The sequence below is a fragment of the Marmota flaviventris genome, chromosome 9 (genome assembly GCF_047511675.1).
Source record: "Marmota flaviventris isolate mMarFla1 chromosome 9, mMarFla1.hap1, whole genome shotgun sequence".
NCBI lineage: Eukaryota > Metazoa > Chordata > Mammalia > Rodentia > Sciuridae > Marmota > Marmota flaviventris.
This window is the reverse complement of record NC_092506.1, coordinates 15,809,687-15,823,375: the sequence shown is the minus strand read 5'-3', so window position 1 is coordinate 15,823,375 and position 13,689 is coordinate 15,809,687. Positions and strand designations below refer to the sequence as shown.

The window sequence follows — 13,689 nt, the reverse complement described above, 5'->3', positions numbered from 1 at the left end:
GCTGGAGATGTGTCTCAGTGTTTAAGCACCTCTGGGTTCAATCCCTGGTACAATTTTTTTTTTTTTCTGGAAACTTAAGAAATTGTTAATAGTAGTAAATCTGGAAGTAAAACTTTAAGATCAGGATAGGGGAAAGAAATGTTTTACTCTAGATGTCTTTCTATAAAATGTATAATTTTTAAATATATTGTATAAATTTATAGATACAAAAGTATACAAAAGAAGAATATTTATTTTCCATACCTAAATGTACACCTCCTCCCTGTTCACACAAACATTACCCTTATACGTCATGAAAATGATAAATCTTTTGTACCTATGTCTTTTGTGTTTTGCTGATAGATTATGTATTTTCATTATGGCAATAAAATTAGCTTTACTATAAACTCTATTAAATTTGGATACAGTTCTTACAAATAGATCTCTGATTTATGGAAAGAAAGATACTCGGTGACTTTATTTAGAGAGCACATTTCTTCTGATGAGTTTCCGAAAAGCTTGTTTCACATCCTTGTTTCTCAGACTATAAATGATGGGATTCAACATAGGGCTGACAAAAGTGTAGAAAACAGCAATGATTTTGGACTGTTCGACTGACTTGTCCGTGGGAGGTCTAACATACATGCAGAACAGGGTCCCATAAAACACAGTCACTGCCACCAGGTGGGACCCACAGGTAGAAAACGCTTTGCGCCTGCCTTCGGCAGAACGCATCCTCAGAATGGCCATGAGAATGAAGATGTAGGAGATGAGGATAATGAGGAGGGAGTTGGAGAGATTAAACCCTGCTACCACAAACATGGATGTTTCCTTAATGAACGTGTCAGAGCAGGAGAGCCGGATGAGGGGGGGATCTGCGCAATAGAAGTGGTTAATGATATTGGAGCCACAGAAGGTCAAGCGGTAAGTCCACATGGTTTCCATCAGGCCACTAAGGAACCCATAGATGTAGGGACCAGCAATCAGGCGAGCACAGACTCCTTTGGACATCTTGCTGCTGTAAAGCAAAGGGTTACAGATGGCCATGTACCTGTCGTAGGCCATCACAGCTAGCATATAATATTCAGTAATCACCATGGCAATGAAAAAATAGCACTGCACTAAGCAGGCAGCATAGGAAATGGTTTTCTTCTCTGATAAAAAGTTCACCAACATCTTGGGAGTCACATTAGTGGAATAGCACAAGTCCAAGCAGGACAAACTGGCGAGAAAGTAGTACATGGGAGTGTGTAGGCGGGAGTCCACTTTGATCAACACCACCATCCCAAGGTTACCCCCAACAGTGATCAGGTAGATCGCCAAGAATAGCACAAAGAGGATGGACTGAAGCTCTGGGAGATCCGTCAATCCCAAGAGAATGAATTCTGTCACCAAGGTGGAATTTCCTCTGACCATTTTCTTAGATACCAACATGTTCACTTGGCTGAATGAAATGAATGAAGGTGGTGAATAAGATGTCTCTCAGAGGTTTAGTTTCTCCCACTTATTCTCCCTTTCTTCTACTCTTCCTTTCTCATGAACCCTCACACTATTATTGGAGAAAGTCTGAGAACATAGGGGACGATTATCTTAAGAAGGTCTTGGGCTCAAATAGCTGAGTATACATTGTGCAGATGATCCCTACAGTGTCTCCTGAGCCACCAATGTGTATGTGAATGGGAGATTTATGAGTTAAAGTTTGTACAATATCAGACTGAATCTCCAGCTTCCCTTTATAAAACCACGGGGATCTAAAATTTGTGCTTAATGCTGCTTCTGTACAATTTGTGTAGAAAAAAAAAAAAAATATATATATATATATATATATATATATATATATATATATATATATTGCTGTCACCACCAGTGTGTGCATATTTAGAAGCTTCATTGTTGAGAATTTAATTCTCTATGATCTATATAAGCCCAGAATTAGAGCTTCTTTAAGGAAATTCTCTGGAATAAGTTTTAGTGCTAAATTTGTTAGACTTAGGAGCACAACTTTCATATGAAAATATACCAAGGTAAGGTTCCAAATTTTAAAATAACAAAAGCCTATTTGAATAACAAAAGAATAAAATTTTAGTTACATGAGTTTGCATGAATATGGCATGATGAGACATAGAAAAATGGCAAAGAAGACACCAAAAATTAAAGCATAGTTTCATTTGCTCATCTATTTACCATTTTTTCTGATGTATCCCAGAAAACATGTAAGGGTATTTGAAGTATAGCAAAACTTGGGGTCTGGGGATATAGCTCAGTTGATAGAGTGCTTGCCTCACATTCACAAGTCCCTGGGTTCCAGCCCAGAACCACCACCAAAAAAAAACCCTTGACCAATTTATACTGCTAATAGAATATAAATTGAACTGTAAACTTTGCCAAAAGCATGTACAAATGATTCAACCATCTTCACTATACTATTGTAATATCCAGAATTATAAAATGAAAACTAATGAAGAAAGAATTATTCTTAGAACAGAGTTTTCAGGTGATACTAGTTACAGTGAATTTAAAAATTTGAAAATTATTGTCCTGGAATTTTAGATAATATATTTTCATTTTGTATTTCCAAAGTTATCCCTTGTTATTTCATAAGAGGTAAGGGATCAAAACTTAGTTGCCTATGATAGCCATTGAGACAATATGAAGGAATGAAGGGGTTGGTGTGAGAGTTAACTAAAGGGAACCAAAGTGTGGTTCCAGTATAAAGAGGCTCCAAATATGTAATATAATCTCTGCTATGTGGTAACACATGGCCCCTGTTATAAGATCTTAACAGATTTTCAGTGTCAGAATTCATTAAATTCATGTAAACTCTACAAAAAATAGCACTGGCAATTAAATTTAGTTTTAAACCTATCTTTAGCAAGGGCAGAGAACAGAAGTATGTAGGCATGATCTTCTGTGATTACAAACAACAATTTCATGCAATACCAATGTCACCAGCTCTGTACTTCCACTATGTAAACTATTCCTAGAAAGACAGTCACATACATACATGAATGTGATTTAGTTATTTTGACTCTGGTGCTCTCAGAATGTTGCATAATCTTATCATTAGATGAGATAAACTTGTACAGAAGCAGCATCAAACACAATCTCAAACATGCAAGCTGTTTCCCTGAGAAAATAAAGAAAACCCATAACAGTGCTTGTCTTTGAAGAGCGGCTTGGTGTCTTCATGGTAGGGGAGATGAAAATTATAGTGAAATATGCTTAGTTCAATAAGAAAGAATTTGAACTAATAATCATATTAGTTCAGTACATCTTGGGCAATGTATTGAGAAATCAGGTTAGGTGTTAAAGAACAATAACCTTTAACTGCAACTTAAAGTAAAACGTGGGAATGGTTTTGGACAAGAGTGGGCAAATATTTCTGTAGTATAAACAGCACATGCAGAGACTTTTCTCAGGTGACACTTAAGAGAAATCAGAGATATTTCACATGGAAACGAGGTGAGTTTTCAACTGTTACAAATAAGAAATTTAAGAAGCAGTACATAGCCAAACAAACTTAAAGCACCCCTCACTGTTTACTGTACGCAGTGTGCCCTGTGGTTAGAAAGATTGCTTATTCATTCAATGCTTATGTAAGCAACAGCAAAATTTATCTGTCATGACTCTTACCATTCTTTAATTCCTATGCCAATACAGAATAAGTCATTAAAATATGAGAGAAATTGACAAGTCAGTTTTGTAGGAGCCAGACCGTTTTGTTCTTTGTAGAAATAGCATATAGAAAAACAATTAAACCACAGTGGGGAAGAGCAGTAGAGATCCCTCTCAACAGAGGTTTCCCCAGAACACTAGTGTCCTATATGAAAAATCTGGGTGATGTGGAGTTAGCAAGTATAGCAAAGAGTTTTTAAATATCTACATTCCTTCTTGAACCATACAACAGAAATGAAGTTACATGTGAGGTTTCACTGGCTTGATAATGTGAAATTGCTTTCCTCTGTGTTAGAATGATAAAGATAAACAAGACAATAAACCCAACACAGATTTGTCCACTTAATGAATTGGATTCACAAGGATATCTATAAATACATATGTTTTTTTTTTTGTTGTTGTTGTTTGTTTTTTTTTATTATGGGAAGACTCAAAAATTAAACCCACATTACTTGTCACTTGGCATGTTGTTAGGGTTCTGTCATTAAGCAAAATATAAGGGGTGCCATTTATGGGGAATTGGTAAGCATGATATGTATTTAGGCGAAGATGGAAGTTCCAAGAATTCCCAATCCTCGCAGCTCAAAAAAAATAAAGAAAGAAATCACAACTAATGATAGTCAGAAACACAATCAGCAAAAACACATTTCTACAAATGTCATTGGTACCTGAAATACTACTTTTGGAAATGTCCATTTATGGGTAAGTGTGTCTTCTTTCAGGCTTGTTAAAATGCAAGTGTCGGAGGGACTGGGCTAGCCTGCAACTGCTGTCAGTTACTGACTAGTCCTTGAGCACAGTGTCACATGGTTCCTGTTAAATGGATTCAGTGGGAGACTAGAGGAGGTTGATGCCAAGGAAAAGGCCCAAGAAAATAGAAGTGTTACTGAAGTTTAATTTCAGTCATTAAGCCCCTAAACTACATCTACTGGGTAATAAGACAAACTAAGTCTGGGAAATTAAAAAAAAAAAAACTCTGGTAGGGAACAGAGATAAGCAGCCAGGCAGTGGGAGTAGAACTGTGGGAAGGAAGGAGGAAGGAGCTCTTTCCTTGATGGACTCCAGAGCCTTCCTTCCCTTTAGTTTTCCATTCCAGTGTCTCACAAATACGAGAGCAGGGAACATTACCTAGTTACAATGCAGGAACCTGAGTTCCAGGTCATTTTGTGCAGTGTACTTTTTAGTGCTTCTCAGGGAAGATTCTTTTGAATCTTTATTTAGAAAATAGTCTCTTTGCCTAGATGCAGTGACTATTTCCATGGGATTTCAAGGCTACTCAGCATCAGAGTTTGACTAGTTCCCAAGGTGTCCAGTATCCCCAAACTTCTGATATTACACTCAGGGGTTTACCAAACCTACACTCATTGGTAGTAATGTTTCTCTTAGTTAATATTATATTTACCTCCCAATTTTCTCTAATAATTTAAAAAAGGGGTTTTAATATTCTATAAACATTGAATATACATATGTTTATATATAGATAGATTAGGTATAGATATATATGATTCCTAGAATAAATATTATTCCTGCTTAATTTACCTTTCTTTTGAATTTCTGATAAAATATTTTTTGGGGTTCAGGGGATTGTCCTTTCAATGGGTATTATTCTAAATATATTAATACCATGATCAATGGAAGTATTTACTCCATTGATGATCTAAATGTATGTTGTCTAATCTGTATTGTCTAAATGTGGTTTTCTTAATATATGTTAAATACTTGTATGAATGGTGAGAATTATATCTGAAAGTACAACAATTATTATCAACACATAAGTTTAATAATTTTTAATATTCTCCCATGATGTATCCAAATAACAAATGCACACTGATTTATATTAACTGGCTAAGGAACTAAGCTATCATTTAAAGCTGCTATTGCTGTCACCTGTCCACTACTAATAAATCTAAATATAAAACAAGAAAAGAAAGTGCAAGTATAAAATTGAGAATTTTTATTCCTACCTGATCCAGGAAAGATTCTCTCAGAGACACTAGTGGTCCAAGATATGAGTTGCAGAAGATTTATATCCACTTGCAATTTGGAGTTTTTATTCCTAAAATATTTTAACACACCCTAAAGACATAATTACAATGTAACTACAAAAGATAGCTCTAGGGGAAAGTTAGTAATTGGTTTGGGCTTATTTCCACTAGAGTCCTGGGAATTAAGCAATGTGATTTCATCAGTTTATAATCACTTTGAGCTGATTGCTTTAAGTGATCAGAAATTTATTCTATAGTCTCACAGGATTTTTGCATTATTGATTACGATTTATTCTAATTAATGAAGATAGCAATTAATAAAGATATTTAATATTGGCATAATTCATGAACTCTGATGTTTTTGAGTTTCTTCCCTGTCTGAATCCTGTATTGCCCAACACTTTCCAAAAAGGGGCTTGAATAACATGAGTAAATTATAAATCCAATCAGTAAAATAATCTGAACAAGTCAACATAATGAGTTATAGAAGAAGAGTTAGTTCAAGATATTAGAGTCAGGTGCTGGGAAGTGATATTTTGTGGATAATCTGATAAGCATATACTTAGTAGTGTTTAGTTGCCAAATCATGTAAACAAAGGGGAAAGATTGAAATATTCTGCCTGACTTTTACTTCCTTTTACCAACTCTTAAACTTATCTAAGAGTTACAAATATAAGCTAGATATGGCACATTTGCTCAAATAATATTTAGTACAATTATAAAGGCAAAAATAGACACATAAATACTTAATCAGAGGCATATTTTCCAAATGACATATTGGAATCAGAGATCTCACTATAGTCTTCATCTATGTCCTCTTTTCCGTCATTCCCTCCTTCATTCACTGAGTTGAGCCAAACTCTTTTCAAACTCAGATCCTCACCATAAGTCCTCATGCACTGATGTGAATTCTATTTCTCTAAAACTTTCTCCAGTTTTGCCTTCTATATTCAGTTGTGGGCTTAGATGATAATCCTTAAGGGAACACTATTTCTATATGCATCTGCTTGAATCAAATGTATGAAATATGATATGTCAAGAGCTTTGTAATGTTTTGAACAACTAATAATAAAAAAATAAAAAATTAAATAAAAAAATTTAAATAAATAAATAAATTTACATAAAAACAGCATAATAGTCCTCTTTCGAGTTCGGTGATTTTGTAATGACACATGTTGCAATCTTAATTTTTAATGTGGTTTAATTTATTGATAATACCTTCCTTTCCAAACCATTGCCCAAGAGAAAAGGGAACTGATATTATGTAACCACAGTCCACATAGCACTCAGAACAGTGTTGTTTAGTCAGCTTTTTCATTTCTGTGGCCAAAAAATCTGATTAGAACAATTTTAGAGGAAAAATAGTCCATTTTGGCTCAGGGTTTCAGAGGATTCTGTCCTTCAATACTTGGCTCCATTGCTCTGGGCCCAAAGGTGAGGCAGAAGGAAAGCAGCTTAGGGCACGGCTGCCAGGAAGCAGAGAAAATGCAAGACTCACAGGGAAGAAATATGTGCCCCAGAGGCTGGCCCCTAATATACCCACCTCCTCCAGCCAGACCTGCTTCACCTACAGTTACCACCTAGTTAATCCTTATCAGCAGATTAGTGCACTGATTATGGGGAAATCTCTCAAAACCCAATCATATCACCTCTTCCTTGCACTGTCTCACACAAGAGCTTCTGGGGAACACCCCATATCTAAACCAGAACAAGTGTCTAGATTGGGTTGAGTGATCACAAATATTTATTCAGTGAATTTTCATTAATGAATGGACCTTGATTTTACCCACAGACATTTTGTTTTTATTCACATGATGTTTAAAACTTTCAAATTAATTATAATATTAGGAAATTCTTATAAAAATAACAATAATCTGACTTCTCTTGGTTTGCTGACAGGGAAGCAAGTGATCAGAAATGAATATCAGATTCCTCCCATTAAAAGGCCAATGCTCCACAGTTTGACAAAAACCTCTAAGCATGCTTTTATGGTCCTACAGTAATGAGCTCAACTTCAGGACTTTGCGTTTTGGGTCACCGAAATGTATGCAGTGCAGAATGGATTAGATTTTCTAGTTACAGAGTAAAAGTAGGACAGTGTAGAGAAAATGATCACTTCTGCCTAAAAAAGGTCAGCAAAAGATCACATGCATGATGACAATAGCGCTAAGATGACATAATTAGGGGAGGGAGAAAGAAGAAGAAAAAGGAGGAGGAGGAGGAGGGGAAGGAGAAGGGGGAGGAGACAACAACTTATATCCTGAAATTGCAAGAGCAGAAGCCACAGTTGTGCATTGTCCTAATCACATAGGTTCCTGTGCTCCTGTTGGCTGAGTGGAAGACTCTACTTTTTGCCCCAGAAAGCATATTTGTGTTAATTTTGAAACTTACATTAGTCTGGCACACAATAAAAAACTCACAAATATTGGAAAGAAGTCTTAATTTGTAGATGGCATGGAGCAACTATTTGGGGAAAATGATACATCACAAGAAACCTAGAATCAACAGAGAAATTAGCAAGATCTCAAGGAAAAAGGCTCATATTAAAAATCCATTATCAGCATCTGTCTCCCCCTCTCATCGCCCTCGCTGTACATTGAACTTCTTAGAGACATCCCTGGAGCAAGTTAGAATCAGATGGACAATGGGTGGCTTTGTGTTCCACTATGAAAAATAACTAACCATGAGCAAACTTGAACCCCAGGAGCTGAGAAGCAAAATGACCTCATATACATTCTTTTGTGAAAACCTTAAGGAGAAAAGAAGAGGAAGCATCAGATGCTTGCTTCTTTGTGAGCCTTTTTCCTCTTCTCTTCTGAGAATAACCCTAACATTCCTTTGATGAGGTTGCAAAAAAACTGGGAGAGATGTGGAATAACACTGCTACAGATGACAAGCAGTTTGAAAAAGAAGGCTGCGGAGAAGGAAAACACACCACTGCATGCTTAGCTAAAAGAAATCCCAAACACAACAACAACAACAAAAAAGGTGTTATCAAGGCAGAAAAAAGCAAAGAAAGGAGGAAGAGGAGGAAGATCATGGTGATGAATAAGCTGGTTGTAGCACAGATTTTTTTTCTTGTTTGTAAAGCAGTTAAACCTCCTTTACACAACTCACTAATTTTTTAAAAATGAAATGTAAGGCTGAACAATATGTGTCTTAAAAATCATTCAGTGTCTTTTTTTTTCATATAGTTAACACTATACTGAGTGTCCTAACAGCCTTATCCTGGGGATATTTCAATAGTCACTAAGCTTGCCTAGCATGCTGTGGGGTTTCCTAGTGCACAGCATGACTTAAATATACAGGAAGACAGTAGTTTGATATCATTTTTTTTTTTACCTCATGGAGGTTTTATGAAATAATTATTATCCTGTTAAATGAACATCACTCTGTAATTATAGAAAAAATAAAGTTTCAGATATTTCCTTGACATTCCAAATATTCCTCTATTTTATTATCAGAAAAAAAGAAACCTCATTATCATAAAGCCTGGCCAAAAAAATATAGAGAGTTAGATATAGGTGGAGAATGAAGCAAGAATCTCACCAGAATCCCAAATTCTGGCTATAGAATCTGGCTATAGAATCCCACATTCTGGTTCTAAAGATCTAGTTGTACTCCTGGGATGAAATGAGATATTATTATGCTTATAAGAAATTAGCATTTTACCTTATCTTATTTAAGAATTTTTCATTGTTTGTAAAAAGAAAAACAGAGAAACAGACTTTCCCTAATATATTTTGTGATAAGTTTAATACATATTTATGTACATACAATATTTTAATTTTCTTAGGATAGAATAACAGGTTATACCAAGAAAAGAATTTATGAAATATTTGCATTTTAGATCAATAAGAGGGCACTAGTTATTTGGAGAGCAGAAGAAATTTTCATTTGCCTTTAAATCATTCATTTAAATATATCTCCCGAAGTCAAATGTAGTTGATATTGTTCAGCATTTGGAAGAGCAGAGAGCAATTTCATTTTCTCCTCCAGATAATACTATCACTCCCATGGTACACTTTAACTGGCTATGAATTGGGTCTATATTCAGGAAGGAAAGAATTAACATTACTTAACCACACATAATTAGGGATAGGAGGAATATTCAAATCAAGGTAGATAATCCATCTGGGATAATCCATTCCTACTTTATTTCCTTCCTTAATTTTAGTCTTTCCTCCCAGCACTTTGTCCCAGATGATTCAAATGCAAGTGATACAGAAAGCATCCTCTGAAGGTCTATAGGCCAGAGACAGGAGTTAGGTCCGTAAAGCTCAGGCCTAGATTCATAGCTCAGGTCAAACTAAATTACCATCATTCGCTCCTTTTCATTTCTACTGTCATCAGTCATAACATAATCGTGAGAAATAGATCACGATCTATTGCTTCTCGTTTTACTTTTTGAGTCAAAGAAAAAAGAATAGAAGATTGTTTCATAAGATTGCCCAATTTAAAAGTCATAGAGCTTGTTTGTCCTGCTTACCATTGTAATTAGTAACAGTCCATCAGTGTTCTGGGAAATAATTTTTGAGAAATTTCACCTGGAGCAATATTTTCCAAGATTTAATGTGCCTACAAATCACCTGGTCTGGTTGAAATACAGATTTGGATACATTATGTCTAAAACTCATTTTCAAAACACAAAAAATGCATTATTAAGTTAATTTTATTTTGATACTGGGAACTGAACTCAGGGTTGCTTTGCCTCTGAGCTACATCCCCATCTAAGGTCAAGCTAATACTCATTATTTTCCTTCCAGTGCTCTCGCCAGCTGCCTGCACTGATGGAGATGAGCTGGGTTGAAAGGAGCTGGCTGCAACATTAAACTAAGAAAATGGTGAGGAAACCATGCAACATACGGACATGAGTTTCTCAGGTCAAGAGTGGGACTTCTCGGTGACCTCAAGGGTCTTCTTTCATGCTGGGAGGCAAGAGAGACAGAATGTACCGGGAACCTTTCTATTTATTAGGGAAAGATCTTTGATAGAAAATTGTACCCAAATAAGGCAAGAGGGATGTTTCAAAGGTGGAGTCTTGCTTTGTGATGTCTTGTGGTCAGCAGATTGATTGATATCTTGGCAAGTCACACCCACTTCAGGTACTGTATGGGATCACAAGCAGGGCAAGAGGAAAGGCATACTTGCATCCCAAAGCTCAATCAGCCTGCAATTCCAGATCAGTCTTCTTATATAGTTCCACTGCACATAGCTCACACTCAGCCCATGGATGGCTCCTGACACAATGCAAACATTTAAAAGCTACTCTGAGCAATTTTCAAGTGGAAAGCATATTGTTACTAGGTTACCATGTCATGCCATAGATCTCTTGGCTTTATTCTTCCTGAAAGAAAATTTTGTATCCTTGGAACAATATTTCCTAGGCCTCATCCCTCACCAATCCTTGATGACCACTCTGTTTATATGAGTTACATATTTCAGACTCGAAGTACAAGTGAAAACTTGCAGCATTATTATTATTATTTTTTTTTTTTGTGCCTGGTTCATTTCACCACATTGACACAAATGACAATACTTTCCTCTTTCTTCAGACTGAAAATAAAGCACATTTTCTTTTTCCATTGATTCACTGATGAACACATGTCTTGGTTACATGTCTTGATTGTTGTGAATAAATCTGCAAATAGCATGGAAGCATACATATTTCCTGTACATACTGATTTTATTTCCTTAAATCTATACCTGGATATAGAAAATCCAGAATACTTGGTTCTATCTTTGACTATTTGAGAAAAATCCATATTGTTTTTCATAATGGATATACTAACTTACCTTTCTGACCATATTGTTGGAAGAACATTTGGACCAAAATTTTAGAGTTATGGTTTATGGCCAAATGGAGGTAGTGACATTGTCCTAATAATATTTCTTCTAAGGACATTCTTCAAGGCCTGCTTTACATCTTTGTTCCGCAGACTGTAGATCAAGGGATTAAGCACTGGGTTGACAAAGCTGTAGAAGACAGCGATTATTTTGGATTCCTCAACAGTCTTGTCTGTTGGTGGTCTTACATACATGCAGAACAAGGTCCCATAAAACAAGGTGACAGCCATCATGTGGGAGCCACAGGTGGAGAATGCCTTGTGCCTTCCCTCTGCTGATTTGATCCTGAGGATGGCAGCCATGATGAAGGCATAGGACACCAAGATGATGGTAAGGGAGCTGGAGAGGTTGAAGCCAGCTGAGATGAGCATGGCATGCTCTTTTATATATGTGTCAGAGCAGGAGAGCTTGATGAGTGGTGGGTCAGCACAGTAGAAATGATTGATGACATTGGACCTACAGAAGGTCATGCGGAAGGTCAGGATGCTCTGGAAGAGTCCATCTGAGAACCCATACACATAAGGACATGTGGCCAAGCAGATGCACACTCTCCTGGACATCTTCACACTGTAGCGCAGAGGATCACATATGGCCACATAGCGGTCATAGGCCATTGCAGCAAGCATGTACATTTCTGTGAGGAGAAGGGCAATGAAAATGTAGCACTGTATAAAGCAGCCAACAAAGGAGATGGTCTTCTTCTCTGATAAGAAATTCTTCAGCATCTGTGGGGTTGCATTGCAGGTGTAACACAAGTCCACAAAGGCCAAGTTACTGAGGAAGAAGTACATGGGCGTGTGAAGGCGAGAGTCCAGTTGGATCAACACTACCATGCCCAGGTTCCCAGAGAGGGTGATGAGGTAAAGGGCCATAAACAGCACAAAGAGGGCAGGCTGGAGCTCTAGGCGATCCGTGAGCCCTAGCAAAACGAATTCTGTTATCACACTGCCATTTATGGTGGGCATTTCTGGATAGTCACGCTCTGCCTTGAAACTACAGAAAACAAGCAGACATAAAGTTTCAATGAGAGTTGAAATCACTTTTCTCCAAAGAATATATCACACAGTGGGTTCTACCATCAAATTGTGTTTTTTTTAACTTCTAAATTATTATCTCATTTCTTTTTCAACTTAACATTTCTGTCTCCGTATCTATGCACATACCATTCAATGATAGATAGATAGATAGATAGATAGATAGATAGATAGATAGATAGACAAATACATACATACATTCATACATACATACATACATAATCACATACAATTTCACGTAAGTTACATTTCTTCTTCTGGTATTATTATTATTATTATTATTTTGTCCTTTAATTCCAAATTATCCTATAAGACCCAGATTAAAACCTACTGCTTTATGAAATATTTCTCACCTTTTCCCTCTTAATGAGTGATTCAATCCCTTTCTGTTCCTTGTTTCCAGTACACTCTATAAATATGCATTTATTCTTTAGCCTATGAAACCAGGATATTTGTCTACTTTATAATCGTCATACATTAGTTCTTCCATAGCTGATAGAAAATCCAGTTTATTATTGTATCATGACTACCCAGCATAAATTATGTACTGGATTATTTATTATAAGAAAAATTTAAAATAGTATACCACTGAGAGCACAGATCACCTGCTGCATTTGACTGCACTCTGTATCCTAAAAGAGGTTTGAAAGAGGTCAGAAATTTAGTAGAATTTAGTGCTTATTGAAATTTTGTGTGAAAAGAAATTGCTTGCAAAATTTGTTAATCAAATAAGTTTAATGTGTTTCAGAATGTCTTCTGTGGAATATTTGGATCTTCATATCTATTAATTATCAATAGGAATATAATGAAGGATTTTCCAGTTCCATAAACCTTTGCCAAATGAAATTTTAAAGCACCTTCAAAATTAATTCCCACTCAGTATTTTGAGGATGATTATAGAAAAGAGTTCTGTTATTCTTTTCTTAAAAGAAATTCAGTTAGTATAGTTTACATTTAAGCTACTGAACACATCCTTTTTTTTCCATATTCTACCATTGATCTATGTTCCCAGCTATGCCCCTGCCCTCCATTTTGCTTTTAATTTCTCTTCACAGCACATCTAATGCTGAATCCTATCTTTCTTTCACTCAAGATGCTTTTTATACTCTGCCTTTTTTCTCAAGTCTAACACTTTTATAATTTGCCCAATTCTTGCAAAACTGCTATAA

The 13,689-nt window shown here is 36.1% G+C and overlaps 2 protein-coding genes across 2 annotated transcripts; both read right to left on the bottom strand.

The window, feature by feature from the left end:
• Positions 1-456: 456 nt before the first annotated feature.
• On the bottom strand, positions 457-1,413 carry LOC114081140 (olfactory receptor 5M5). The gene has a single exon (XM_027922720.2). It carries the CDS (start codon positions 1,411-1,413, stop codon positions 457-459), a length of 957 nt encoding a protein of 318 aa, XP_027778521.2.
• A 10,069-nt stretch (positions 1,414-11,482) lies between these two features.
• On the bottom strand, positions 11,483-12,451 carry LOC139706954 (olfactory receptor 5M11-like). The gene has a single exon (XM_071616932.1). It carries the CDS (start codon positions 12,449-12,451, stop codon positions 11,483-11,485), a length of 969 nt encoding a protein of 322 aa, XP_071473033.1.
• Positions 12,452-13,689: the final 1,238 nt, after the last annotated feature.